The 26,204-nt window shown below is 35.6% G+C and overlaps 1 protein-coding gene across 3 annotated transcripts in view; it reads left to right on the top strand.

The window, feature by feature from the left end:
* Positions 1-26,204, top strand: part of PCDH11X (protocadherin 11 X-linked) — a 508,533-nt gene that overhangs the window by 36,628 nt on the left and 445,701 nt on the right. For all 3 annotated transcript variants that reach the window (XM_027785685.2, XM_013298578.3, XM_027785686.2), the window contains exon 2: positions 14,591-15,173. In XM_027785685.2, the coding sequence (XP_027641486.1) occupies positions 14,634-15,173 (540 nt within the window). In that variant the 5' untranslated portion in view covers positions 14,591-14,633. The remainder of the gene's footprint in view (positions 1-14,590; positions 15,174-26,204) is intronic.

Here is a 26,204-nt window from a genome sequence, read left to right as displayed (position 1 = left end):
AGCAATGTCTTAACAGGGCTGGCTCAAAAACTATCTAGCTATACGTATGTCTTCTTTCCTTCCTAGTGCCACTAAGATCAAAGTTTCCCACCAAGACAGGATACCAACCTGTATATTCTGTAAACTGTAAGATCATCATTCTCTTGAGGGAAGTTAAAAACTGGCAAGTACGAAGTAGTAGCAGCATTTGTTTTAGAAACCTAATGGGTGATTGTATTATGCTCAGAAACATGAAATGGTCCATATTATTTATAGTTTCTAAGGAACAATTGTAACAGCTAATGTTTTAAGAATTAGTTGAACTCAATCTGATCTCAGATAGCTATCTGTAGAAAATGGTAATTAAGAATAGTAAGCAAAGCAACACCTTGCTGGTTTTTTTGTTTTTTTTTTTTTTTTTTTTTTTTTTTTGGTTTGCTTTTTAGTAACTGAAAGCTAGACATGACCTGTGGTGTTTGACTATTGCAACCTGAGTCCTGTGGTAGAACAAACCATGATAAACTACATTTTTCAACAATTCTGATGTTTTAATTTCTTGGTTTGTGACTCTTGTTAGCGTTAGTAGGAGGAGATATGTGGTGACTTGAGGTGGTGTTAAGTTTGAGCTTTTGGACATTGATTTTTCAAAAACGTATCAAATTTATTTAAAATGTAATGAAATAATAATTTCAATAATAAGCCTTCATTAAAATCGTTTTACTGTTCAATGGAATGGCTAAATAATTAACCACAGATTTATTTCAGTGTGATTATTCACCTTCTTAGTTTCAGGTCAAATGTAGGACTAATGAGATGACTTAAATTCTAATGATTATTTTATCTATCATTGATAGAATGCTAAAATATTAGCAGTCAAAGAAAGTGCAAAACTTTTACTGTTCTGTAGAGACCACATGAGAAGTATATATCTGAACCAAGAAATGGAACATAATCTGCATTCCAGGCAACACTGTTTTGGTTGTCAGCTTGGAAATTCATCTTGCAGTTATTTTTCAACTGAATTCCCCTAATGTTTCTGTTATAAAACAAATAAATGAACAAACAACAGAAAGCCCCATTGCACTGACTTCTAATTATATAAGAAAGGGCATTGTGTGGCTAGTGTAATTACTTGTTTTGTTTTCTTCTGAAATCATATGAATTTAAACAATGGATTTAGATGACTGATCATATTTTTCTAGGACAGGAAAGATATTTCAACCTGATACTTGTGTGCTTTAATCTGAGTAAGAGTAGAACACACCAGCAAATACATGGCAGAATATAGCGTATTCCATGAAAATGCCTAATTATTTGTTTTTCTGCTACAAGAAAACATTGCATCGCAATAGAAAAGGAACTACAAAAACTTGTATTTTTGTGATTTGATCAAAAAGTGTATGCTTCCATATTCCAGCCAAATCTAAGCATGAATCTCTTGAATTGATTTTAAAGAAATCAGACATGGCAGTATCCCTCAGGTTACAGACAATGATTCCCTATTTAAAAGAATGCAGCATCCATCAAACTCCTCAAACTCCGTCAAAAAAAAGAAAAAATCTGTGATACGTGGTACACAATATATATAAAAAAAATAATCCCATCACTAATGCTGGTAGTAGCAGTAGTGAATGAACTATTAATAATATACACACTTTACTGACATACAAAGAAACATCACTGTGAGATTAGACTGCCTCTAGGAATTCATCATCTCTGGATTTTAGCGAATAGGTGTAATGTACTGTGTCACATAAAATATAGTGGAATTTTATTAGGCAAATAAACTTGCAAACGTAAGGCACCGTATCACACTGTTTATATACTGGCATGTTTGAAAAAGTTCAAAATTTCTTATAATACTTTACAGTATACATGGGACTATCATCATTAAGTTCCAGGAAAGTATTCCAGTTATCCTGTTAAACCTTCTGGTATTTTGTTCCTAATGGTTATATTGCAACATAAATTGTGGCTACCTTTCAATACAACGAAACTTTAATATTTCCAGTTCGTAGTCCAAAACAGAACATTTTCTTTGGGAAATCTGCTCTAGTGCACTTCATACATATTACATATAACACAACACTGGAATTCTGCCAGATTTAGTAATGCAAGTTTTCTGTACTAAACACTCAGGGTTTGAGTTTTTTAAGTTCTGAGCATCTATTTTAGTGGAAATCATTAGGAGTTCTCACTGACAGTTACTCTGTCAGAGGTTGAAGATTTGAAATATTATTTTCTCTCTTCATTTAATCACAAATCAATATTTCTACTTCTTATACCAGTAATGGATGGAGTAGTTAATCTTATCACTGTTTTTTTTCTATCTTGTGAAGCAACACGTAATTATGTCCTTGTGTCACTTGCGTTGATCTTGCTTAAGTCATTCAAAGCAACTTCTGCATATAAAGGAAAACATCCATTTTTTTGGTAGGTCTTAGACTTGGAGGCATAATTAGCTGATGTAAAGGAACAGTCTGTTGGATGTGTTTTCGTGACATTTGTATTACAAATCTAATACAAACATATAGTTTACAAAAATAGCTAAAAAATCTTTGTCATTTCTAGTTGACTGAGACAGGCAAAGTCACCAAAACATGAAGCATGATAAAGCTTACAAATGATACAGTATTTAATACGATCCCATGTTATTCAAAGATTCTCTTGTGTTGCGATTACTTCAGCTAATAGGGTGGTATGTGTTTTGTGGTATTTTTTGTGCTCTTTTCTGTCTTTCTTACATTTCAATAATAAGCTGTTATCAAGTGGTGAAGTCACTCCATTTATATGCAAAATTAGGGTTTTTTCATTTGCATTTGTGGAGTAAGGACATGACTTTTAAACAAAACAGAGGAAGAATAGACATGTGTTTGAAACTTTAATCGTTATTCCCATTATCCCTTTAAGATTTTTGCTCATTTAATTCCTACTTTCAAGAACTAATACTCTATTTTCTTCAGAAATATTCTGTGAAGTGTACTAGTAATGATAAAATGTGTCATGGGCCCATGATACTGTATGAGAAAATGTGCTTCAGTATGATTTTTAAAGGTTTTTTCATGTCACGACCTACAGGACCCTGATACACAGATGTACACTGTTCTTTTATTATGTAGATATGACTAACACACCCACCCACACCCCAATTAAAAACCTTTTGAAGCTGTTCATCCTCTTGCACTATATCAGAAGAAGGAGAATGGATGGTCAGTAATATCTGAAACTTGTTTTCCATTACAAGCCTGAGCCTATGACACATTGGCTGTGTCTGGACATCATTGATGGAAGGCTAGCCACATTGAGTTCGTGGACATGCAGGTTTTTATCTAGGAATATTCTGTCCACATTACAAAGCCCCTTTTTATTTCATCCTAATTGTTGATAGATTTCATTGAGGAGGCAGTGAAGAGATGCAAACACCACATTTTCCATTATACGAGTACAGTCTTTGAAGGAGCTATAGTATCTTTACAAAGTTCATGGATCTAGGCAAAACTTTCAAAATCAAATTTCTGAGATTCTGTTAAGCATCAGCTTTACCATGGCAGGCTTCAGTCAAGATCATAGCTTGTTTTGATCTGGCCTGACATTTGTAAAAAAATCTAAAAATAAGTATTCAAGGCTGACCCATAACAGTCTGTGTAAATATTTAACGCAGTTCTGTTGTTGAGATATGTAGGCTTTCTCACTTTATAGTTAAGGCATTTGACTTCCAAAGCTATAGTTGCAGCAAATTTTGTAAACCTTACAGCAGAGCAGCAGATGCCACTCATTTCAGTGGACTTTGAATCAATTTAGTAGAAAATTGTTGACCAGATCCTCCACTTTTTAAACTATATTTACTGAACAGGTAAAACAAATTTTTAAGTACGGAATCAGGCCCAGCCCATCAAACTGCTGTAACACATTTTAAAATACTCTTATAATTCTGTTTCATCCAATTCTGTGATGCTTCTTCCTGAGTACTTTTTTGTACAAGCAGTCTGACTTTGGTAGCTGCTTTCTCCCAAGACTAAACAGCTATGCTCCATCATTTCTACTGGATAATTTAGTTTTCAGTCCCCTTTCCAGAATCACTTTAGTGTAGTGCTCCTGGCATAGAATTTCAGTGCTTTGAAAGGCAATCCATGTGTTTGCAATCTCTGCAGCAGTTTGGGGATCTGTCAGGATGGGAGGTGCTATGCACTAAAAAGTATTTTACCAGAAAAACTAGATGATTCCAGCGTCATTTTGTTTTTCAAAATAACAGAGAAAAAACCTTTACATTTTTGTCTATATAAACTACAGAATTAAACAAGTATTTTTCATATATATCAATAAGGCATGATACTTTTACTAGGAAGAGAAATTTCTTAAAAATATACATGATTTCACCCTTCAAAAGTTGGTATATCTTTAGTAGTCACACATATGCTAATACGAAGTTATTAAAGGTTCAGTTCTACTCCATTAGTAGATAAGGATTAAGTTAAATTTTGTTGTAATTCATGCATAATTTGCTATGTATCTTTTTTTTTTTGAAAGTTACACTAAATAATGTGAAAAAAAACTGAGGAAAGCATAGTATAAAATAATTGTTATTGTTATTGCTATCTTTAATTACTTGAACTGTATCACCATCTTGAAGCAAAGATCATTTCAAGCTACAAGTGTAGTAAGGAGAGAATGCTTCCTTGGGAGGACTGGAAGAACAACAGGCAATTAAAGACAGAATTGTATCACAAGGAAATAATCAAACGATATTACTGGATTTGATTGAATTTTAAAGTTATATTTACCCTATCTATATTAATATAACATAAGAGATAAATTCATGCCCTTAATAATGTAAGATATGAATTAGTAAGGCTTGATCTTAATCCTTTTAACTATAACCAGCTGGGATCAAACTCAGATGCTTTTTGGTCTTCCACTTAATAAATCACAAGAAGTCTTTCATCAAAATGCTTTTCATTTTCTTTTATATACATTTATTTCCTATAGTTAGTAAAGGAGATGGGGGGGAAGTGGTTCACTTCTTCCTCAGAGAAAATTTTTCTAAAGCCACACTACACTTTTTTTTGTTGTTGTTGTTGCTATTGCTAACACCTTTCATGTATACAGCACCTTTCACTCTGAACGATCCCCAAAGTGCTTTATAGACTCTAAATACAGGGATTTTTTTCCCCTCACGCAGACTCTGCACTAACAGTGTTGCTCTGCAGTGGCTTTGGGGAAAGAAGCACGAAGAAGCCTCTCCTCCTGAGCCATGAAAAGCTGGTATTTGTGTAGGCCCGCCTGTGGTAACTCGGGCCACAATTTGCAGAGAATCTTGCTAAGTGCTTATTTATTTAAAGCTTAAAAAAAATAGTTTTTCTTTGCCCCAGTTTTCTTCATCTGAGTATCAAATGCAAAAGACAATATGCGCCTGTACCCCAGTTTCTACCGAACAGGTTTTGCTGTTTACCATTTATTTATGTTTGTCAGGCAATGGTGCTTGATGGGGTTACCTTGCCATATCTCGCCCTTTCAGCAGGCGGCGCGGGAAACGTCAGGCCGGTGAGGGAGGCGGGAAACCGCCTGAGGGAGCGCGCGCCCGCCCGCCTCCGGGATTCTTCGAGAAGGAGGCGGCGGGGGGGTGGCTGGGGCTGGGGCGGGAGCGGTGCCGATCCTCAGCCTGCCTGCAGTGACCAGGGCGCCACAGCGGAGCTGTATGTTTCCCGTCTAACTGCTGTGTCTGTCGCAAGACCTGCAAAGGTAAAGGTGGTGGCTTTGGCCTTGGCTTTGTCTTCAGGAAAGGAAAAAGAAAGGGTTTTCTAGAAACTGTCCGAGGGCATGTGGCAGGCGGGATGAGCCCTCGGCGGGCTGGGGCGAGGGAGAGCCAGCCCGGGGCGAGCTGGTCCACCGGCACCCTGAGAGGCTTTTGCTGCTAATCTTTTGTTTTGTTTCAGTCTTTTGTTTTGTGTTTTTTTTTGGGTTGCTTGTTTTCCCCATAAAAGGACTGTGGCTTTGGTTTCATGTAACTTCTAATGTAACTTACAACTTAACTTATCTTGAGGTGGCTTTGTTCTGCTCTTGGGAAACCCTTCCTCTCAAATCGTGTTCTCTTAGGAGAGTCTTACATTACATATTGCAACATTTTATTCATATCGTGTATTTAAGTAGGGTCAGTTAGCTAAAAAAACATGGTGATTGCTTCCCTGCTTATGGACCCATACATACGTTATGTAAAAATTTCTTCCAACATGTGCAATTAGTTCTTGTGTTCCTGGTACTCTTAGAGATTCTGGAGTTGAGTTTGTGATTTATAAATATGTATTCCTATATATTGTATCTATATGTTACTTGTGACAACTTTTGATGAACATGGTGATTAGGCTGTTAATTGGTGAGATATATGCTAAACTAGAGAAAATCTCTTTCATGATGTATTCAGTATTTTAAACTCTTAAACAGTACCTTCTAGTTTGAATCTCATTTACGTTTAAGCTATCTTTAAGAAGAACAGAAAATCCCATATGAAAATGAGTAGCTATGCTGCCGCTGGATGCAAAACTTTCTAATCTGAAGATTTACATGGAGACCATGCTACTGTTAACATTTTCTGTTTTGCTGTACTGTGTAAACTTTGACTTGAAGGAAGTAGATTGAATAGGAACAATCTTGCTTCTGTGAAGTGTTCGCAAGGATGAGAGTAAAATTATCTGAACTATTTTCTTCACGTTTTACCGAGGAAGAAGCAAATAAATTATTTGATGCTTAACTAGTTATTAATTACAGTAGTAATGAAATAAATTAGTTAAGGACTACATAAGTGTATGAATTTTGTATGTTTCAGCAATCCTTCATGAGCCTTACAGCATCAGGAATGGAACACTCTGCCACTTTCCAGACAACATGATGGGAAGTTAGACTAAACAAATGCAAAAATATGTTTTATACATGCTTTGTTGCTGTAATCTCCTGGTCCTGTTTTATGTAGGCACACCAATAATTTGCTGAGCAGGAAATATGGTGAAAGTTCGGTACTCTTTACTTTTTAGGCTTGGAGAGCTGTAAGAACTTTTTACAGAAATCTGTGAGTAATTTCACATTTAGACTTCTGGGTATGTTATGCTGAGGCAAAGAGAAACTGATGGAAATAAAAAAGTTTAAGTGATTGAAAAATGTATACAAAAAGTAATGTTCTGGTATCATTTAAAGTCTAATATATGAAATGAGAAGTGTACATGAGTGTAATTACATCATTTCTGTTTTAAATTTAAAGGTGGGGTAGAAGGTGGCAGCTGATTTCTGCTACTCAAAATGCTGTTATGTATAGGACTGGACTGTAGACAGAATTGTATTTAGTTTAAGGAAGTAATAGACTATGTGGTATTCAGCTGTGAGCAGTGTTCCTATCCATAGTCACAAATACTCGAATTGTTCACTAGACACTCTGAAATGTATTTTTCTGCTATTCAGTAACAGAAGTTACTAACTAAATCAAGATGCATTGTGTATGAAACAGGCGATCTTGACAATTGCCATGTCAAAGGATTTGACACAAGTGACTAAAAATCAAATTTACTTCTGTTCTTAAATAAACAAAAACGTGTTTTAAGTTGAAATAAATCCACTGATCACGTAATCTGGTTTCACATAATTTCTTATTGTGATACCATGTTTTCTTGCCAGTGGTTCATGGATGACTTTTCTTTTGTTTGCTCTGGCAGAGATTTAGTTTTCAAATTTGAGGCATGAACAGATTTTCAGGGACCAAAACTAGAACGGTTTTCAGTTGATTAGTGAAATGTATTCATGTGTACAAACAGACAAATAAAACACTAAGAAAATGACATTATGAATCATACCATTAATAACTTGATTTTTTGGTATTGTTTTTGAAAGTTGGTCGTTTGAATTTTAGTGAATATGTATTTGAATTTGTAGAGCAGTATTGTGTTAGCTTTGGAGTTGTAACATTCAGCAGCTTTATAGAGGGTTTGTGTGTTGGGTCTGTTTGTTTTTTTCCGTCTTTGTTCATGTATCCCAGTGTTTGTTTCTAAGAAAATTGAAATAGTCTTGCTTACCAGGGAGACCATCACCTTTTTTCCAAGATGTCTGTTCTCAGTCTTGAGATTTCTATGCAGCTCTGGTACAAAACTGTGTCACTGCTAATAGCAGGACTGTCTATTTCATAGTATTACTGGTATATAATTTGATACTGCATATTCTCAGTTTTCTGACTTACTTTAAAAATATCCTGTAACTTATTTGCTGGGTAGTTGCTAGATACATTTTCTCAAACATGAACTGTATTTACTCTTTTGGTAAGTAAGAGACTTCAGATTTACAGGGGTTCATTTGAAATGAAAGAAATTACTCTTTGTGCCATATGTCAATGTGGTTGAGTTCAAATTGTCCGTTCAACATGCTTCATGCCTGTGCTCACTGCCTTTTTTGTGTTTATAGTTCTGTTGCTGTGTATTTATAGTTCTGTTCACTGTTTCCAGCATCTTTATACAAGTTCTAATGACCACTCTTCCTATTAGTTGCAGATTAATATCAAGACTATAGATTTCTGTTTCAGTAAGAATTTATCAATTATTTGTTTTCCACACCTTGCCTGCTGCTTCATGTGGCTGCAAGAATCTGCCTTTTGGGCATTAACCCTTAATTTCTTCAAGTGAAGGGTATTTTTTACACTGTGATGGAAAAGTAAAAAAAAAACCAAAAAACCCCCCAACAACAACACAAAAAACCCACAACAAAGCAACCTAAAAATACTCTTATTTCTATTCAGTGAAGAGACCGAATAAGGAGAACGTGCAGCTGTAAGCAAGCTGCGGCTCACACTTAGTTCTTTTGTTGACTTGAATGGTTGTGGGGTGAATCTTTCTCCTGGTGATAGGAATTTCCAGTTTCATTTTGTTCATCACTGGAAAAAGAATCAAATTTAAAGAAACCTCATTGAAGTCAGTACCATCACGGTAATAAAAAATAGATCAAAGAGTAAATCAGTCCCTTAGTGGATTTAGAGTAAAATCATACGAGGGAATTAGTTTGAAAGCCTTGATAATATAACAAATTGTCTTTTTCTCTTTGAGGTAGGTCTTTTTCTTTTGACTATGATCGAGAAATACACTATGTAGGGAGTGGATACTGTGAATAAGTGTTGATGGCTACAACATAATCTGTTTGAAACATTGTAGAGTGTGAAAATTAGTTCAGGTTGTTTGTTACCATTTGTGCCTGGACTTAATGGCGGGGGATTCCTGTCTGGCAACAGCTTTGTTGTGTTTCCTGTTGTCATCAAAAATTGTAAGCAATACCAGTAAAGTCTCTGCCTTTTTCAAAAAGTTAACAACCATCAAAATCAGACAGTTCCTTCAATGAAACATTGTCTGTGGTGACAAAGGATAGACTTTGTTGTGTTCAGGTACATTACTGACTTGCAGAAAAAGAAAACAACCCAACAACCAAAACACAAAACACTAAAAATCTGCAGTACCAGACATAACAATCTAGCAGCTGTCTACAGGATGAAGTTGAAATCCCTATCAACATGATTCAGAAATTGTAAACCTCTGTCATATAGCATAGAATGGCTTAATTATCAATGGAAACTTCTGAGGGAGCCTTTTTGAGTGAGCTGGAATAGTTGTGAATAGCTCACTCCAGTTCAATAACATTATGGTCATTATTGACTGTAGAAATAGAGTCCATGTCATTGGGGGTCTTTTGCTCTGAGAAACACTGTTTTAACATAGGGATTTCAATACTCCTGTTTAATAATTTCATGGTGCATTAGCAGCAAATGAAAGGGATATTATTTTGAAAAAATGTGGCATACTAGCTAAACTTTTCTATGTAATTTAAATAGGTTCAAGAATATGAAGATAAGAATTGGAGTGATGTTTTTAAGATTTCTTCTCTATTGTGATTTCAGTGTTTGGGTATTGATGCAGTTTTGGACTTCAGTGTAATACTCTAAATTTTTTGAAAGATTCTGTGATATTTTTCCTGAAAACTTGATGTAACAGTTACAAAATATTACCACAGCTTGCTTATTCTACTGTAGGTCAAATCTGGACCCAAGTATCAAGAAATAGTGTTGCTTTTTCATCTGAAGTGGGCACCTGAACACTTTACTGCATTTGCTACTGCTCTGCGATCCTCTTAAGAAAGAAATGGCAGTTGAGTCCTGTGATAAGCTACAGGAATTCTGAATTGGGTGCGACCAGATAGAGCTGTGTGTTTAAAGAACAGATTTAGATTCTACCTTCATGTCATACTCTATTAGGTAGTTAAAAGTTTTTATATATTCTGTCTACTTTTCAAGGTATGATTTGACAGCTGCTAAATGAAGATAATAATGAAAATTTATAATATTTAAACTATGCCATTAATATTTTGTATATTGGGAAAAAAAGAGCAGGTATACTTAAGTGCATACATAGATGAAAGAGAGCAAATCTGAAATTGTTTTTTCCTCTCCTATTCTCCATCCTGTCCATCTGGGCCATTTGCCTTACTAGTTAGAGAAGTCAGCAGTATCAGCAGACATCAGTGCATTTCTTTGAAAGCTGGGAAAATGGCTTGGCAAGCTTAATGTTACCTTCTGTTAAACAATTTTATTTGTTCTTACTTTTTTTTTTTACTACCGTAGAAGTGTTACTGAGTGTTGGAGCTTATGAAAGGTCCTTTAGACTTGGACTATTTAGCTTCTTTACCCCCTTTTTTTTTTGCCTCTATACTCCAGTCATCAAGAAAGTCTGTTTCCACATGCTGTACTGTGATTGCCTTTCTACCCACTTCCTTTCTTTTTTCCTTTCTGTCTTTACATCTTGTCTGTCTGTCTTCGTTCATCTCTGACTTTTTCTACCATCTGTTACCATTCACACGCTCTCTTTCAACAATTTCTTTGTCTGCCTGTCATTTCCATGTGCAGTTTCTTTAGCCTTTCTTTTTACTTTGGGATTGGTGTTTCTATTGTTTTGCCATTTCGTGGGATGTAGATATGTAGACAGGTATGAGAGATGTACTAAACAGTGTACGTCACTAGAAATACTCTGATTTCATAGCTTTGTTGCTAGAAAGTACCTCCTGCTTTTTTTCTTTGCATTGCTGTTGCCACAGTACTTCTATCAATGTTATGGCACAAATGACAGGCAATATACAGTTATGACTATATAAATAGGTTGCTTTAAGAACAACACTTTCTCATGGCATAAGATGTTCCACTGTACATCTAAGCAGAAAACTTGAGTCCTATTGGGGTTTTTCTCCTTAAAGGTCTATAGCTCTAGAGCAGTTCTTAAAGGTTAAAAACTGCTCCTAAAACTATTTAGAAAGACAGGTAAAGACCATTTTAAGATAATGTATTCCATAGAAGTTCAAGAATTGTAAGTAATTGTTGGTTGTTTTTTTTCTACTTCAAGATGAGTTTTCTGTTAAAACTCGTAACACTGCCTGTTACCTGGCTGTACCCTTTAATAGTTCAGCAAAATCAACGGCAGTAGATTTATTTTTAATATAATTAATAATAATATTATTATTATATAAAATCGATGACATTACAAAAATTTATGTTAGCATTTATTTAACATAGTTTATAACAATGCTGTTCTATTATTTCCGTTTTAATTTATTTAATACGACAGAAATGGTTTAAAAACAATGGTTCAAACTTTTTCATTTAAAATACATCTATAAAAATACGCATAGTAATGTAATGCTAAGATGTGCCACCTCACAGTTTTCCTGAAAAAGTCTTTGTATTGTGCTGTGGTTGTTTCATAATCCCTAGAACCACTGCAGGTATAACTGGGGTGATAGGAATTTTTATGAGGTATTTTACATATATATGTATATATACACACACACACGGGTACTATCACAACTTTCAGAATTGATTTAGGAAAGTTTTTCATGAACTTGTTAGACTGTTCAATTTGTGTACTCATCCTTATGCAAACACAAACAGACTTTTGTTTTGAGTGTGACTAAAATTCCCTGTATCCTCAAAACTAGAGAGGGAGGCAGTGCAGCATAATAACTTTGTTAATAATCAAACGATTTTTTTTAGTAGTGTAAGATTATCTATTTGGAAGATGTATATACATGACGGTGATTTTTTTTTTTTATACCATTGTACTTTATAGGCAAAGCTTACATTAATATTGTCACAGAAGAATTTGGGATAGTGACTGGAATTTGGTTTATATTTATTGGTTGTGTTTGAGTTTTTTTCGCTTCCTCAGAAATGAACGGTAAGTTTTAAATACTACTCTGTAAACATCAGGATGTGAAGTTCTTGAGGTTTTTTCCCCTGTGTTTTGTTGATTTTTCAGTTTGACTTCTAGTAGAGAAGTGGCAGACTAGTGCTTCTCAGTATGCACAGAACCTGCTGCCATTCTGAAATGTAAATACTCCCCTCAAAGCAAAACATCAGCCCTTCATTGTAACCGATACATTTTTTATTAGTGTTTTGCATGGCAACGATGTAAATATATTTAATAGCAGATACAAGATTTACTTTCATGAAATAAGAGCTTTCTGCAGGTTGAATGTACATAGGGAATTACTTTAGTGGGGTGACAATTGCTGGAGATGTATTTACAGAAATACAAGGCAGTTAGTTAATTATAATAGTCAAACCAGTACATTTGTACAATATCACCACAGCTCATTCATTAAACTCATGCTGCTACCATAGAGTTACCATTAATGATCATCAGTGTCTGCTGATGACTTCCTTATTTACATATTTAGAATTTGATATTACAAGGGATTTATAAAATGGCTGTTCATAGTACACTATTTCTTCACTCCTGAATGCCTGTTTAGTGTTGTGTTGTGACTTGCACTGAATTAGTGACATACTGCAAATAAGTTAGTGAGTTACTAAAATACTGCAGGTAATGTGTTAACTGTGCCCCATGAACTGCATATCCCATTCTCACCCACATCAGCAATCTCATTCAGGTTAATTAAATTACTCCAGTGAGCAATGCCTTTTTTGATAAGTGAAGGCTTGCAGGATTGGATTTTTATTTCATGTTACTCCTTTTGTATAATCATAAAGCCAGAAAATGCTTTACAGTTAAATCATGCTGACATGGAAAGATAGACCCTGCAGATCTAGTTGGAATGTTCTTTGTATGTTACTTACTCCCAATCAAAAGCAGGTTGCAGAGTTTAAATGGAATAGCAATATTAGTTATTCCTAATCTGTTCCACTGCAAAGTCAAGTGTTTTAGTTTAAATTACCCTGAAAGTGGTACTGCTGAAAGGCAGTAACTTAACAGGTGAAGACAATTATTGGCTTCAGTAATTTCTTCAACCACTGCAACTTGATCTGCAGGAGTAAATCAATCTAGGCTATGACAGGGAGAATGAAATCAGAAAAGGGAGGAAAAAAATTACATTTTTACCTGCACAATGAAATGAATGTGGATGAGTTAGGTATATTTGAACAGATGCTAAGCTGATAGGGGCTAAAATGTTATTAACTAAAAAAATCATTTTAGATGGGACTCTTGAACATCTACCTTACGGAAGTACTATCCTAGATTATCCTAAATTCTGGAAGGGCAGAACTATGCAAAGATTAGGTAAAGCAGCTTATTTTATACATGGAATTCAATTTTTCCTTTAAAAACTCTCAGCTGAAACCTGTAGGTACACAGATACCTGTATGTACCTATAAATCATCCCATTCTAATCCCATCTTTTTGAGGTGGTTAACAATCTTGAGAGGAGACTATATTGGTATTCTGAAACTAGGTTGAGAAGTAAAGAATTTTCTTTTCGTCAGCCCAGAGCAAATCTGTATTGCACTACATTGAAAACTTCCAATGTTTTGTTGTTCTCCTGTGTTGGAATTTGTGCACTGCTCTTTAGACACACAATCTAGATTTCAGTGAATCGAGTACTAGTATTTATGTTTACTTCCAAAGGTCAAATGAGATCTTGTCATCTTAAAGAAAGGGACTGCTGTATTAATGTCCTTGTGTTAGACAGATTTCTACCCATTGTGGACTGAAGCTGACCAGTTTCCCATCTAGATAACGTTTTATTGCCAGTTTAAGTTCCTCTATTAAAAATAGCCAGATTTCATGCTGTTAACAAATATTACATAATTCTGTCAGTGTAAAACTTGGGGGAAAATTAAGAAGAGTTTTTTTGGCTTCCTATCTCTGAGCAAGAGGTATAAAAAGATCTGGTGCTCAGCAGATGGTTGCTTGCAAAGTTCTTACCTACTTTTTTCTTCAGAAACAAAAAAAAATATTGAGGACAATGTGGCCAAGGGTTCAAAGGAAGAAGGTTTTCTTAAGGAACAAAGGAAAATCTCATGCTGGAAATAGTTTTGTCTTTATTTGTTCATTCATTGTGATCCAGTTCTAAGGTTCTTACCTCAGTGTTTAGTAAACAGTTTTAAGTAAAAAAAGAAAAAAAAGTGCAAGAAATTTTATATGTTTTATTAAGGATTGTAATGTCAAATATCACTTTGCTAGTAGTGTTTTGAAACAGTTCACATTATTTGCCATAGGAAAGGCACTCCTTTCATGTCTCCATCACTTCAAGAACACAATATTACGTAAATTTTAAAAGAATTTTTCTTTCTTTCTCTTCCTTTTTCTAGCTACTCTTGGTGTTCTACCGAATACTCATTAGTCATTCTGGAGATGGACTTACTTTCTGGAACCTACCTCTTGGCAGTCTTATTAGCCTGTATTGTATTTCAATCTGGCGCACAGGAGAAGAATTATACCGTGCGGGAAGAACTGCCTGAAAATGTCCTCATTGGCAATTTGCTCAAGGATCTTAACCTAACGCTGGACCCAGATGTGCCCCTTTCCTCACCGCTACAGTTCAAGCTTGTGTATAAGACTGGGGATGTACCATTAGTACGGGTGGAGGAGAACACTGGTGAGATATTCACAGCTGCAAACCGCATAGACAGAGAGAAGCTGTGCTCTGGCATCTTTAGTGAGAATCGCTGCTTTTATGAGGTGGAGGTTGCTGTTTTGCCTGATGAAGTTTTCAGACTGGTCAAGATAAGATTCCTAATAGAGGATATAAATGACAATGCCCCCCTCTTTCCCTCAACAGTTATTAACATCTCTATCCCTGAAAACACCGCAATTAATTCTCGCTATTCTGTCCCGTCTGCCATCGATCCGGACATTGGTGTGAATGGTATTCAACACTATGAACTCCTTAAGGTGGGTTTCTTCCATTCTTCTATGTTACTGTCTGTGTTACTGTCTTCCCACAAATGTTGCTAGTCCTTATCAACCCATTAGATACATGAAGCTGTGTACCACAGCAGTGGTGCTCTGCAGATACCTGTCTTGACGTGTTAATCTATACCCCTGCGTGCATTCTGGTGCATCATATCTTAACTTTGTGGAAAGCTGTTTATCTATGTGTGTGTAACAGTATGATGAAACATTCATGTCTTCATGAACTCTCCGCCAGCATTCAAAGTGTTTGTACTTTGGCTGACAGTTGTCTTAGACCATTAAATATGTGTTCTTATTGTCACCAGCATGACTGTGCCAAGTGCAATGATACTTTGCATTGGCTTTGTCTTCCTCTTGCATGGCTGTTAGATTTGAGCAGTAGAACATAACCCAGAAGCTTAATGTGTTGTGATGCTCATCTGTATACTGATGACCTATTCCAGAATGAAAAAGAGTCCATTTGTTAAAGCAGCTCGATAATGTTTGGGTGGGCATAACGTCTGGGCAGGAGGAAGTCCAAGGTATGCATGAATGCCAGGATAGCAGTGCCAGTGGCTGTGTAAGAGCAGGTATTTTATACTTTTCTTCCTTTACTCTTTCTAGCAAACAGGAGAACTGCAATTTAGGGAACAAAAGAATAACATGTAAACATGTGGTGTGTAAGACTGTGATTGCTAAATAAAGGATTAATTTCAGTTGAATTTACATAGCTGGAGAGTTCAGAATAGGAAAGGAACTTACCCTAAAACTGTTGGGTTATTATGTGGGAAGCTGAGAATGTCTTCACTTCCCTTGATTTGGAATAGGGAACTGTTGGGTAATTTGACAGCTCAGCAACCAATCTGACACCCTCATTACTGACTGGAAGAATATAGACTATATAGGCCACTATATTGCCTGATTGACTTGATAGCTGATATTCGCTGATATCAGTACTTACTAGCAATTTAATAAAAACAAAGTGCTGCCTTATTTTAGCTCTTTTAAATTACTTAGAACCCGAGGCAGTTTTGGCATTGTGGGTACTAACTAGTGACAAAGATATAAAAATCTCTTTCAGAAAACTGCATGCCACTGGACACTGCAGGTTACCTATCAAAAAAAAAACCCCAAACAACCAACCAATCCCAACCCACCCACATAATGTCTGTATGCTGTCAGTATAGCCTGGGAATTTAGAACTTTTCAAGAACTTACTACAAAGTTTGAGGTCTTTGTAGTAAGCTTATTAAAACTTCTAGATCCCTAGGTTATACTGAATGCAGACAGATCTGCATAACGTGGTTGCTTTACGTTTGGGTTTTTTTAGATAGCTAACCAGAATTGTCCAGCAGGATGCAGTCGTCTTCATTTGGTGTCTTAAATGAAAATGTGGGGAATGAGTAACAGCATACTAAATAAATAGCAGTAGGGGTAGAAACTAATAAAAAAGCCAGGGCTACAGACAAAACATGGCAGAAGAATACATGGTCTGAATAGAGAGCTAATATAGCTGAGAGAAACGTGCTGTTTTTCAAGGAAAAGGAAAAAACCCAGAAAACAACAAAATCAGGAGTCCCTGAGATTGAGTGAGCAACAGTTCAGATCATCACAATAGCGGTCTTGTTTTTTGAGTTTTTTGGACTGTGTGTTCAGAAATGGAATGTTAACAGATCAGCAGAATGATAGCATATTTGTATCATGCAGGTGGGAACTCATCTAAAATACCAGCTACCGTTCTGTACCAAAAGTAGTGCAGGGCATAAGGCCTTGTCTGATGTGAGATGAGATTTCACAGAGATGTGCAAGTAACTTTCAAAACAACAACAGTAACATGGTGTTTGAGTTAGGGGGGAAAAAATAAATAAAATCAGTTACATGTTTCTTCAAGTGTCTTTTGGAAAACTGCTTTTGCCACATAAGGGAAAGAAAGATGATGAGGATGAAAACACACTGGCATGGACTGAAAGTTCTGAATTTTTGTGCAAGACGTGTCACAGCCAAAATAATTGGTAAAATCACAGCCCTGCAGACAGATCTCTTAAATTTATTAATTGCATTTTTTTCTTGCATGCCTGTTGGTCAAGTACTTTTTGAGCTATGGATCCGCTGCCTTTAAATAAGCCAGCAATTTCACATACTTTGAAAAATGTATGTAAAACCAAAGAAGCACTTTAGGACAGCCAGACACCATTTGGAATAGTGATGTCTGGATGTTATTCCATTGGTAGTTTTTACAATGTTAATACCTAAAGTGATCATATAAGAAGGAGAATAATGTAGTAGAAGTGAAGGATTCTGATGAGCAAGCAGGGAATGTAGTATGTACAAAGATCTGCCCATCACTGGGGCAGAATATGGAGTTGAAAAGGAAGGGAAGAGAGGTGGTGACTGAGAACTCTTCCCTGGGTAACTCTGAAATACCAGGAGGGAGGGTGGTGGGTGCACACGGATGACACTGCTTGGCTTTTCTTTCAAAATGCTTTTCTCATAGGCATTACCCTATGCTGTTTTTTGGGGTGTAGTCTGAAGATACTAATGTCTTCTGACTTCTGATATGTGTTGACCTTTTCCTTCCTTTTATAACCAGCATACAGAAAAGTAGGGGAACTGCAGCACATGTAACTGTCATGCCTTCTGAACAGTATGAGTCTAGCAGGGCTGATATGACAGTGTGGTAGGAAATTTTGGGATGCATCGGATATGAAGATGATGAGTAGGGCAGCTTGTTTAGAGGATGGCAGAGGAGTGGGAGATGATAAGATATGCAAGTCACTTTGTAGAAGCACAAAGGCTGATGCTTTAGCATACGTGAAGCCGCGGAGTGAAATGTGTTGCTCTGTATTTTAGATAAAGTAATAGTGACTTGACAAGCTGTGCAATGAAGAAAAAGTTCTTCAGTTAATTTCACTCACTTTAGCTAAACTTTTTGAATATGCTTATTGTCTGTGTGAAGCCAGGCTGATTTTGCTAGAAGACAAAGAGATTTTTGCCATAACAATGCCTAACAAAGAACAAACTCAATACAAAGCTTAATAGTTTATAGGTTTTTAACAGATTTTTAGCAGCTCTGTACCTTGTTGGGAAGGTAAACAACCTTTCCTCTCTCTGTTATACTTATTGTCCCTCTCAAAGTATGGGGAAGGAGGTTGCATATAGTTGTGGTACTCAGTTTCCTTTGCAAAGTAGGTAGTTAATCATACAGTCTTTTAACTTTGTAACAGACTTTCCTGTTATTTTAATCTCCTGCCTCTTTCTAAAAATCCTTCTAAAATAGAAGAAAAGCAACATTGTAAGAAAGGTATTGTTGTACTTTGGGTTCAGCATTACTTGGAAGTTTCCTAACACAGGATTTGATTTATTTAATACCAGAATGGTTTATTTACCACACTGATTAGTAAACAGGTATTTTTTGCCTGTCTGCATCTTCTCAAAATGTACCTCAATAGAAAATAACTTCTTTATATGTAACTGTTGTATGGTACTGCAACTTCAAAACTTTCCCATGTCTGTGATTCAACTATACAGTGTCTGAAATGGATGAACTCTATAAAAAGACAGGTTTTGTGTAACCTCTGCTGTTACCAATAGGAGTTGTTGTGTATAGCATTATAAAAAATAATGCTTCGCTGCTGGGATGCTCAAAGCTGACTGTGGATAGGATGACATTAAGGGTTCAAATAGCAAACAGTGTTTACTATGAATAGGGCTAAGGAGGGAAGACTTAATTAGATAAGATTTAAAAATAAAAGAAAAAGCATTTCTAATGAGAAATTTCTCATAACTCCAAGTCTAAATTGGACAGAAAGATGGCATAACCGATAGTAGAAGGGGCAGCTAAGACAGATAGTGAAGTATTTCAGGGAAAGAAATGGCCGGATGGAAAAACTTGTTACTTGGTCTCAGTTGAGATAACTACTTAAACTGGGAATGACAGGGAAAAAGAGGCATTTCTAAAAAGAACTAGTATGTTAACGTATCAGAATGTAAAAGGAAATTCTAAATTCAAATGGTAATAAACTGAGATATCTAATTAACGATGAATCTACAAATATTCTTATTTAACCCTGGTAGGCAGCTAAGCCTACAAGTCTTTTTGCACCTCTTCAGGGCGTTCACATTGCTTACACACTGATGTGAAATGTACATTGTGTCTGTACAACTTGGTACATTTATATTTGAGTTCAAGGCAAGCTAATATTTAGTATAGCCTGATTAATACACTTAGAATATGGAGGTGTCACAGGCCTCTGCCTTTGACTATGGAGATTTTAGTGTGAAGTACTTATGTCTTCTCTTACATATTAAAATGGAGAGCTGTTTCAGAGCAGGTTTTTAATAGAATTCCATGTTGAAGCACTGTAATGGAGCATCACGTGTACTTCCAAAAGGATTCATATAAATGCATGTTTTAAAGTAAATTCTTTTTATTGATTAGTTATCATTTCTTGTCAACTAGGTATACCACATGCATTAGATATTGTATAGGGGCAACCATACTCAGCAGTGGACTGCGTAACTACTCTTAAAGGAGGAGAGCATTTTCTTCTGTGAGCTAATCCTGTGTGCTAATCGGTTGTTGCTTTAATCTGTTACAGTTTAGGAGGAAATTAGATTGGCGTTACTGTTACAGCATTACTCTTACCTGTTACAGTAATTTTCCTGTATTTACTTATCAGAAGCAGCTGGTGCATTCCTTCTAGAATAATATAATAATCTTTTTGTAGCTGTCAGTTCATACCTCTGTAATCTGACAAAATAGATTCTTACTCATTCTCACAACATATCAGTCTTGTCTCTGAGGAGGAGAGTTACCTCTTGCTACTGTAGATCATCTCTTCTTATGTCTTTCAATAGAAACTTTCTCCTTTTTGATACAGTTTATCAATTACATGACCCATGGAAAATGGAGATCACAAATCTTCATCATATTTGAGGCTTGCTCTTGAAACTAGGTTATTTCTGAGCCTTACAGTAGGTCTGGATCAAGTAACTAGTATCACTGTTCAGAAAATCAAGAATGAAAGGGCATGTGTTTTATGTAAAATTAAAGATAGTTACATCAAAATTATAGCGTAAGACTAGATTTGTAGTTAAATTGGAACCAGAAAGACAGATGAATGAAATCATTGTTAATAATCATATCATAAGCAGTAATACAAATTTGATAGTCAAAAACACTAACAGCGGAGAAACAAAACTTTTCTATAACCTGTTTGTGTTTTAATGTTGCACCAGTATTTGAGTGGTTCAGTATATATAGAGAGGAAGAAAGCATGGCTAATGTCACTCAAACTCAGTGTGTAGTGACACAGGCTTAAATTTCCTTAACACGAGTTCACCAGATCATCTTCATTGTCCCAAGCATCAGTTGTTTGAACCTTTCATTTCTGCCCTTTTTTTATGCTTTCATTCCTTTAAGTGGAAGCTGAAGCAGCAACCCCCACTTTTAGTCTCAGACCATGTTTGAATGAGGGAGAATTAAACAGGTAATCATACTGAAATTAATGTGGATGATTCTTCTGTGTAGGCTTTAGCAGTATGAAAGGAAAATGAAGCGGTATATTGGCCCTTTAAGTAGGTCACAGAAAGCCTGGTGTGGTTGTTAATCGATATCTGCCTTCTGTGAAAAAACTGCCAAGGCAGAGATTTTTCTACATGTAAACAGGCATTTATTAATATTGTCAGGTCTTACTGAATATTGCATAACAAGATTAGGTAAATTCCAACATCATTATTGGCCTGTTATCCAAAATTCTTTGTAATTTTTTGGTAGCACACTAGTGGCAAAGTATTTTTGCACTTTTTTTTTATTAGCAACCCTTTCTAGTAATTGTGTAAGTGACATATGGCTGAATTATAGGAGATGGCTATCCCAGATTCCAAGAATTTTCATTTTCAGACTTACATATACTCAGGAAAATACATGATTCAGATAGGAAATTTCTTGACTTCCTGATAAGGCAATGACAATAACTTTTTGGTATTTCTTTCTTGTCATTGAAGAAAGGTTAGCTGGTCAGTGATATTTCCAGATTCACTGATGCTAAAATAAAAGTCCATTACACATGTATTGATGTCCCAGGTAACAATAGTACTTAGGTATTTGAACCTAAAACTGAGAAATAATGGTTTTGTTAAATCCTAAATTTGGCAGTGCTTATATAGCAGGTGAAAATAAGATGCATGTTAAAAAAGCATTTGAGGGTTGGTGTTTCCTCACCCTTCCCCCGGACATGTAGCTTAAACTAAGATTCTGTATTTCTGCTTGGAAGAGGGGATGGTCTATTTTTCTTACCTTGCAATGCCTTAATTGAATTAGCATAGGGGTATCATTCAGCATAACTTTGCAGGACAAGTTAGCTTCCATCTCCATTGTAATGGCTCATATGAATTATACTTCGTGTATTTGTGGAACAGTACTATGTCTTCTTTCCCATTTCATGTGCCAGCAGAGATGGGGAAGGTAATGAATTTAGGGAGCTCAAAAATAGATTGAGGAATTTTTTTGCTCTGGAGTTGCACTCCAGTCAAGCTCTAAGGTCACCCTCTAGTGCCTGTAATTTAATAAATATGGAGAGTTGGACACATTGTCTTTTTAAAGTAACTTTTAGCTGCCCTTTAGAAGAGAGGGGGTTTCTAGGACAGACAGGGTGTCTTCTGAATGTCTTTTTTCCCCTAAGTCCACCGTGGCTTTGGGGTAGGTCAGAATCTAAACGACTTTCCCTTTCTGTATTACTGCTAGAAGATCAGTGTATTTGTTTAATGTTATAGCATAGCTTCAGTTTTTTCTCACGGGTGGTTCCCTTGTCTTCTCCACTGAGATGTGGACAATTACCATCTGAAGCGACAAGAATTTTAGCAGTCCCTTGAAGATTTACAAATACTGCTTACTGAGATGGCCGACTGCACAAATAGTTGATGTTTGTAAAACTTACCTTACTTCCTCTAATATAAATTTGTAGAGGTTGAAGTGCCATTCCATATTTCTGTTAAATCTTGAAATTACTGATTTTTAAAATGGAAAATACTTGATTTGCATTTTTAGAGCTGTGAATTAGTGCCTCTAAGTGGATAAAACTGTACTACTTACGGGTGGTACTGAGTCAAGGTAATTGCTGCTTGTTGGTTGATACAAGGCTCCTTTAGGGTGGTTTATGGCATTATTACTGTAGAACTGTCAGGTTCCATTATCCTGACATCCCTTTGGGGGATTGACTGAAGACTGGAGGAGAAAGTCTTGCTTCCAGGCATAGTAAGTTCAGTGAGTTAGGGTGAGGGACAAGTTGGTGTATCTTTTTGCATTCAAGGCTCTGAATTTCACACTAGCTGTCATGGAACAATAATATATAACTTAGCATGTCTCTGTGTGGGAAGGATGATAGACTCGAGCTGGAAGGCACAAATCTGTCAAATGGAGACCTTCACTTCATCTATCTTATATGAATATTATCTTTTGCTTATGTCCAGACAGATCAGTATGCTAGTTAACACAGATGTGGTGATGCTTTCTGAGCATAATAGACTAAGGATTTGTTTACATGGTCCTCTTGAAACCAAGTATATAGACAACACTTAGAAATTAATACTTTCCCAAAATAGATTGAGTAAAAACTTCAGTTTTATTTATATGGAAAGAAATTGCCAATTACGCTATCTATAATGCTCTCAACAGTAAACCACAATAAAAGCAGTAACAAAACCCCCATGTGTCTCAATATTATAGTTTGGATTACATATATGCATGGTATTGAAACTGCAAGTATACAACATCAAACAAAGTTAAAAAAAGTGTGTTGTATTAAGAGTTACACTGAAGTATCCTCACATGAATGGCTAATTTTTAGGTTTACAATGGCAATGCAGTGCACCTCTGAGGCAAATTTATAGAAAAATGTTAAAGCTCATGTTCAAATTCAGTTCACTCATATTTCATGGTCACCTTAGTTTTCAATGCTTAATTTTGTTCTTTTAAAACCTTTACACGTTGCCAAAAATTCTAATGTTGGTAATATTTGAATTGACTACAGGTGTAAAACACATGACAGAAACTGTTTTCAGTGTCGTTTGTGTGTTACAGCTTATAAATAGTCTCATTCACTGAACTTTCTGAAATTCTTTGAATGTTCCACATAAGCAGCAGTGTACTGAAAACTTCTTGCCCTTTTCTGTAGGTTTAGATGCTGGCGATGGTTATCTGGAGGACAGGGTTGGGGTTTGTTGTTGGTGTGTGTTTTGGTTTTTTGTTGGTTTTTTTTTTCTGTGTGTGTGGTTTTTTTTTTTTGTTGTTGTTGTTGTTAAATGTGCTTACTTAGTTTCAGATAGCTGTATCTTATGAGCTACTTGGAGGAAAGAAAGAAATCAAGTGTTACATCTCTATACTGATTAATTGCAAAAATTATTGGCTAAATATTTCATAAGTGCAGACAAACAAATTATCTAGGAAGATCTCTGAAAGTTAAAACTGGAGTAACGATTGAGTTTTTACTTGATCAAGACTTCAATTTCAGTAGAAGCTGCCTTGAACTTTTCCTTGTGTTAGGCTTGCCATAAAATCCTCCTCAGTTTCAGACGGTAGGAAACTATTATTTTTATTTGACTTGACTTCTCTATTTTCTCCTTTCTACAAGACGCAAGCAAGAAGATAACAGTTTTAATTGGATATCACTACAGAGTATGATGTTTGTTACAGTTGCACGTAGATTTCTTGTCTATAATTATGTCACTACTTGAAAAAAAGAATTTGCGTTAGGTTAGTAGAAATGCACGCTGTCTCTCAACATATTTCACGCTCTTCCTTGGGGCTATATTAAAAATATATATGTAAGTAAAAAAATGTAAATTGAAATTTTAATTTTTGCAGCTATCATTAGCTTTCCTCATCACAATCTAACATTGAAGTGCAGTCTTTGAAAAATCAGTACCTTCACAGTCTAAAATGAAATAAACTTCTCAGTGCCTTTGAGGACTAAATGCTTTTATCAATTATAGAAGCAGCTCTTGATCATTGCTTAACCCATATATGCAGGTTTTTAAAATCAGAACAGTTTTGAAACCTGTATCTAGAGATGAACACCAAATTAGCCACAGAAGTACGCTGGTGAAGAGGACAACATTGCTACATGCTTTCCTAATGTATTAAGACATTCTAACTGCCTTACAGTGTCAAGAAAAGTGCAAAGATAGAGAAGGGTGAGGAATTCAGCAGACCTCTGCTAAGTTTTCATGACTTGATGATGATTCTCAGACAACTTGCAAGAATTTCAGACCCTCAGATTTCATCACCTGTTTCCATTTGCCATTGTTTTTATAGTGCCCTAACCTGTGTGTCATTCCAACAAGGTAGCAGTTATTTGCTACCAGATACAGCTGGCAGGATCCACAGAGATCTTGCAGCCATCCAAGAAGTGTATAAGCCTGTTCTTGAATCTGTGATAAGTCACCTGACTCCTTTGAGTGTCTCTTTCTTGTGCTTTTGAAAATTTGTCTGTCCTACTTGCTTTGCATAGATCAGGGCCCTCCAAAATATTCAGGGATCAAATATGGCCTTCAGGTTTCTGGCTGTTACCTTTCCCCAGATATGATAGGTGAGAAAGGCGCTAATGAATTACCTCTTCTGGGAACTTTTTCTCAGGTGCAGTAGAAGAAATAATTGTGGCTTAGCATATATGTGTATTTCGCAATTTTATATATGTGCCATCTTTTTGTTCTGACAGGTTGCTAACAGTGCACTTAAGACAAATTATACTGCACCCATAATCTTTACTACTGTCTTGAAATCTACAGTATTTTAAAGACTATATTTTTTATGTCACAAAGGAAACGGGTAGGAGCCTTTTCAAAATACCCTGCGAGTTTACCACCATTGTGCTGGTGTGTGCATATATATATATATATATAATTTTATTTTTTGTGTGTATGTGTTCACTGTCAGTATCTGTGAATAATGATGTTTCTTTCCGGCCCCTATTTTTACCTTTAAGGAATGACCTAACATAGGTAATTTTTTTTTCTTTTAATTTTTGAACTTCAGACCATTTATTTATTAATTATGTTACTGATACTGACTTTGTTTTTCTGCTTGATATAGTAGCCATCACCAATGTGTCCAACAGAATTTTTGAAGTGTTTGGTAATTTTCTTAGTTAATAATTTTGTTAGTAAACTTGTTTATTACTAAATAAGAACCTTATTACTAAAGATTGCAAGAGCTGTCACCATCCATGTGTGAAATATACTAGTTCTAAAGACCATTTTTTGGGTTTTTTTTGACCAAATTAAAGATAATTATCACAAGTTCTAGAAGAAAATTAACTAATTGTACTCAGTATTGTTGCATGGAATGTAAAAGTTCTTTGGGTCCGTAGTAATTCTAGTTTCAGAATAATCTTGTGAATTTGATCTTTTTTTCCTTGCTGCTTTTAGTCATTTTAATAGATGCAGCAATACATATTTTACTTGTATTAGGGATGACTGTTGTGAGAAACCTTGAGCTAGGTGTACAGGAGACTGCATGCAGATAAACTTATTCCAATTATTATTAACAGTTCCAAGTTAGTCATTAATAGTTGTCTCTTTCACATTACGTATGACGCAATAAAAAAGTAGTATTTTTTAAATGTTTAGTAAAGAAAAGAAAAAGGGAATGATAATATTCAGAAAATTTTCAGATTTTTGTGTCATCCAACTTACTTTTCCATGACCTCTGTTTTTGGGAGGGATGAAGATTTCCAATTTCAAAGATATGTTTGAAAATAGGAGAGACAGTAACAGTTTTTCCTGCCTTTAGTTCTACACTTTAGAATATTAAAGAAGCTTTTACAATACTAATGTGTTCTTGATTTTAATTTTGCTTTTACCTTTCTATTATTGAATGTTAGTGAAAGAGTTTTAAACATTCCTAGCTGGTTTTCCCCCAAATACACTGTATGTAATGCATTTCCTCTTTTTAAGAGGAAGTACAGGGAGGAGAGAAAGGCAAGTCCAAAATTACATTCTTTCAGCTATCAAATAATACATTTAAATCAAGTG

Source organism: Falco peregrinus, chromosome 13 (genome assembly GCF_023634155.1).
Source record: "Falco peregrinus isolate bFalPer1 chromosome 13, bFalPer1.pri, whole genome shotgun sequence".
NCBI classification, from domain to species: Eukaryota; Metazoa; Chordata; class Aves; order Falconiformes; family Falconidae; genus Falco; species Falco peregrinus.
The sequence above is the reverse complement of the archived record's forward strand: the minus strand, read 5'-3'. Positions and strand labels throughout refer to the sequence as shown.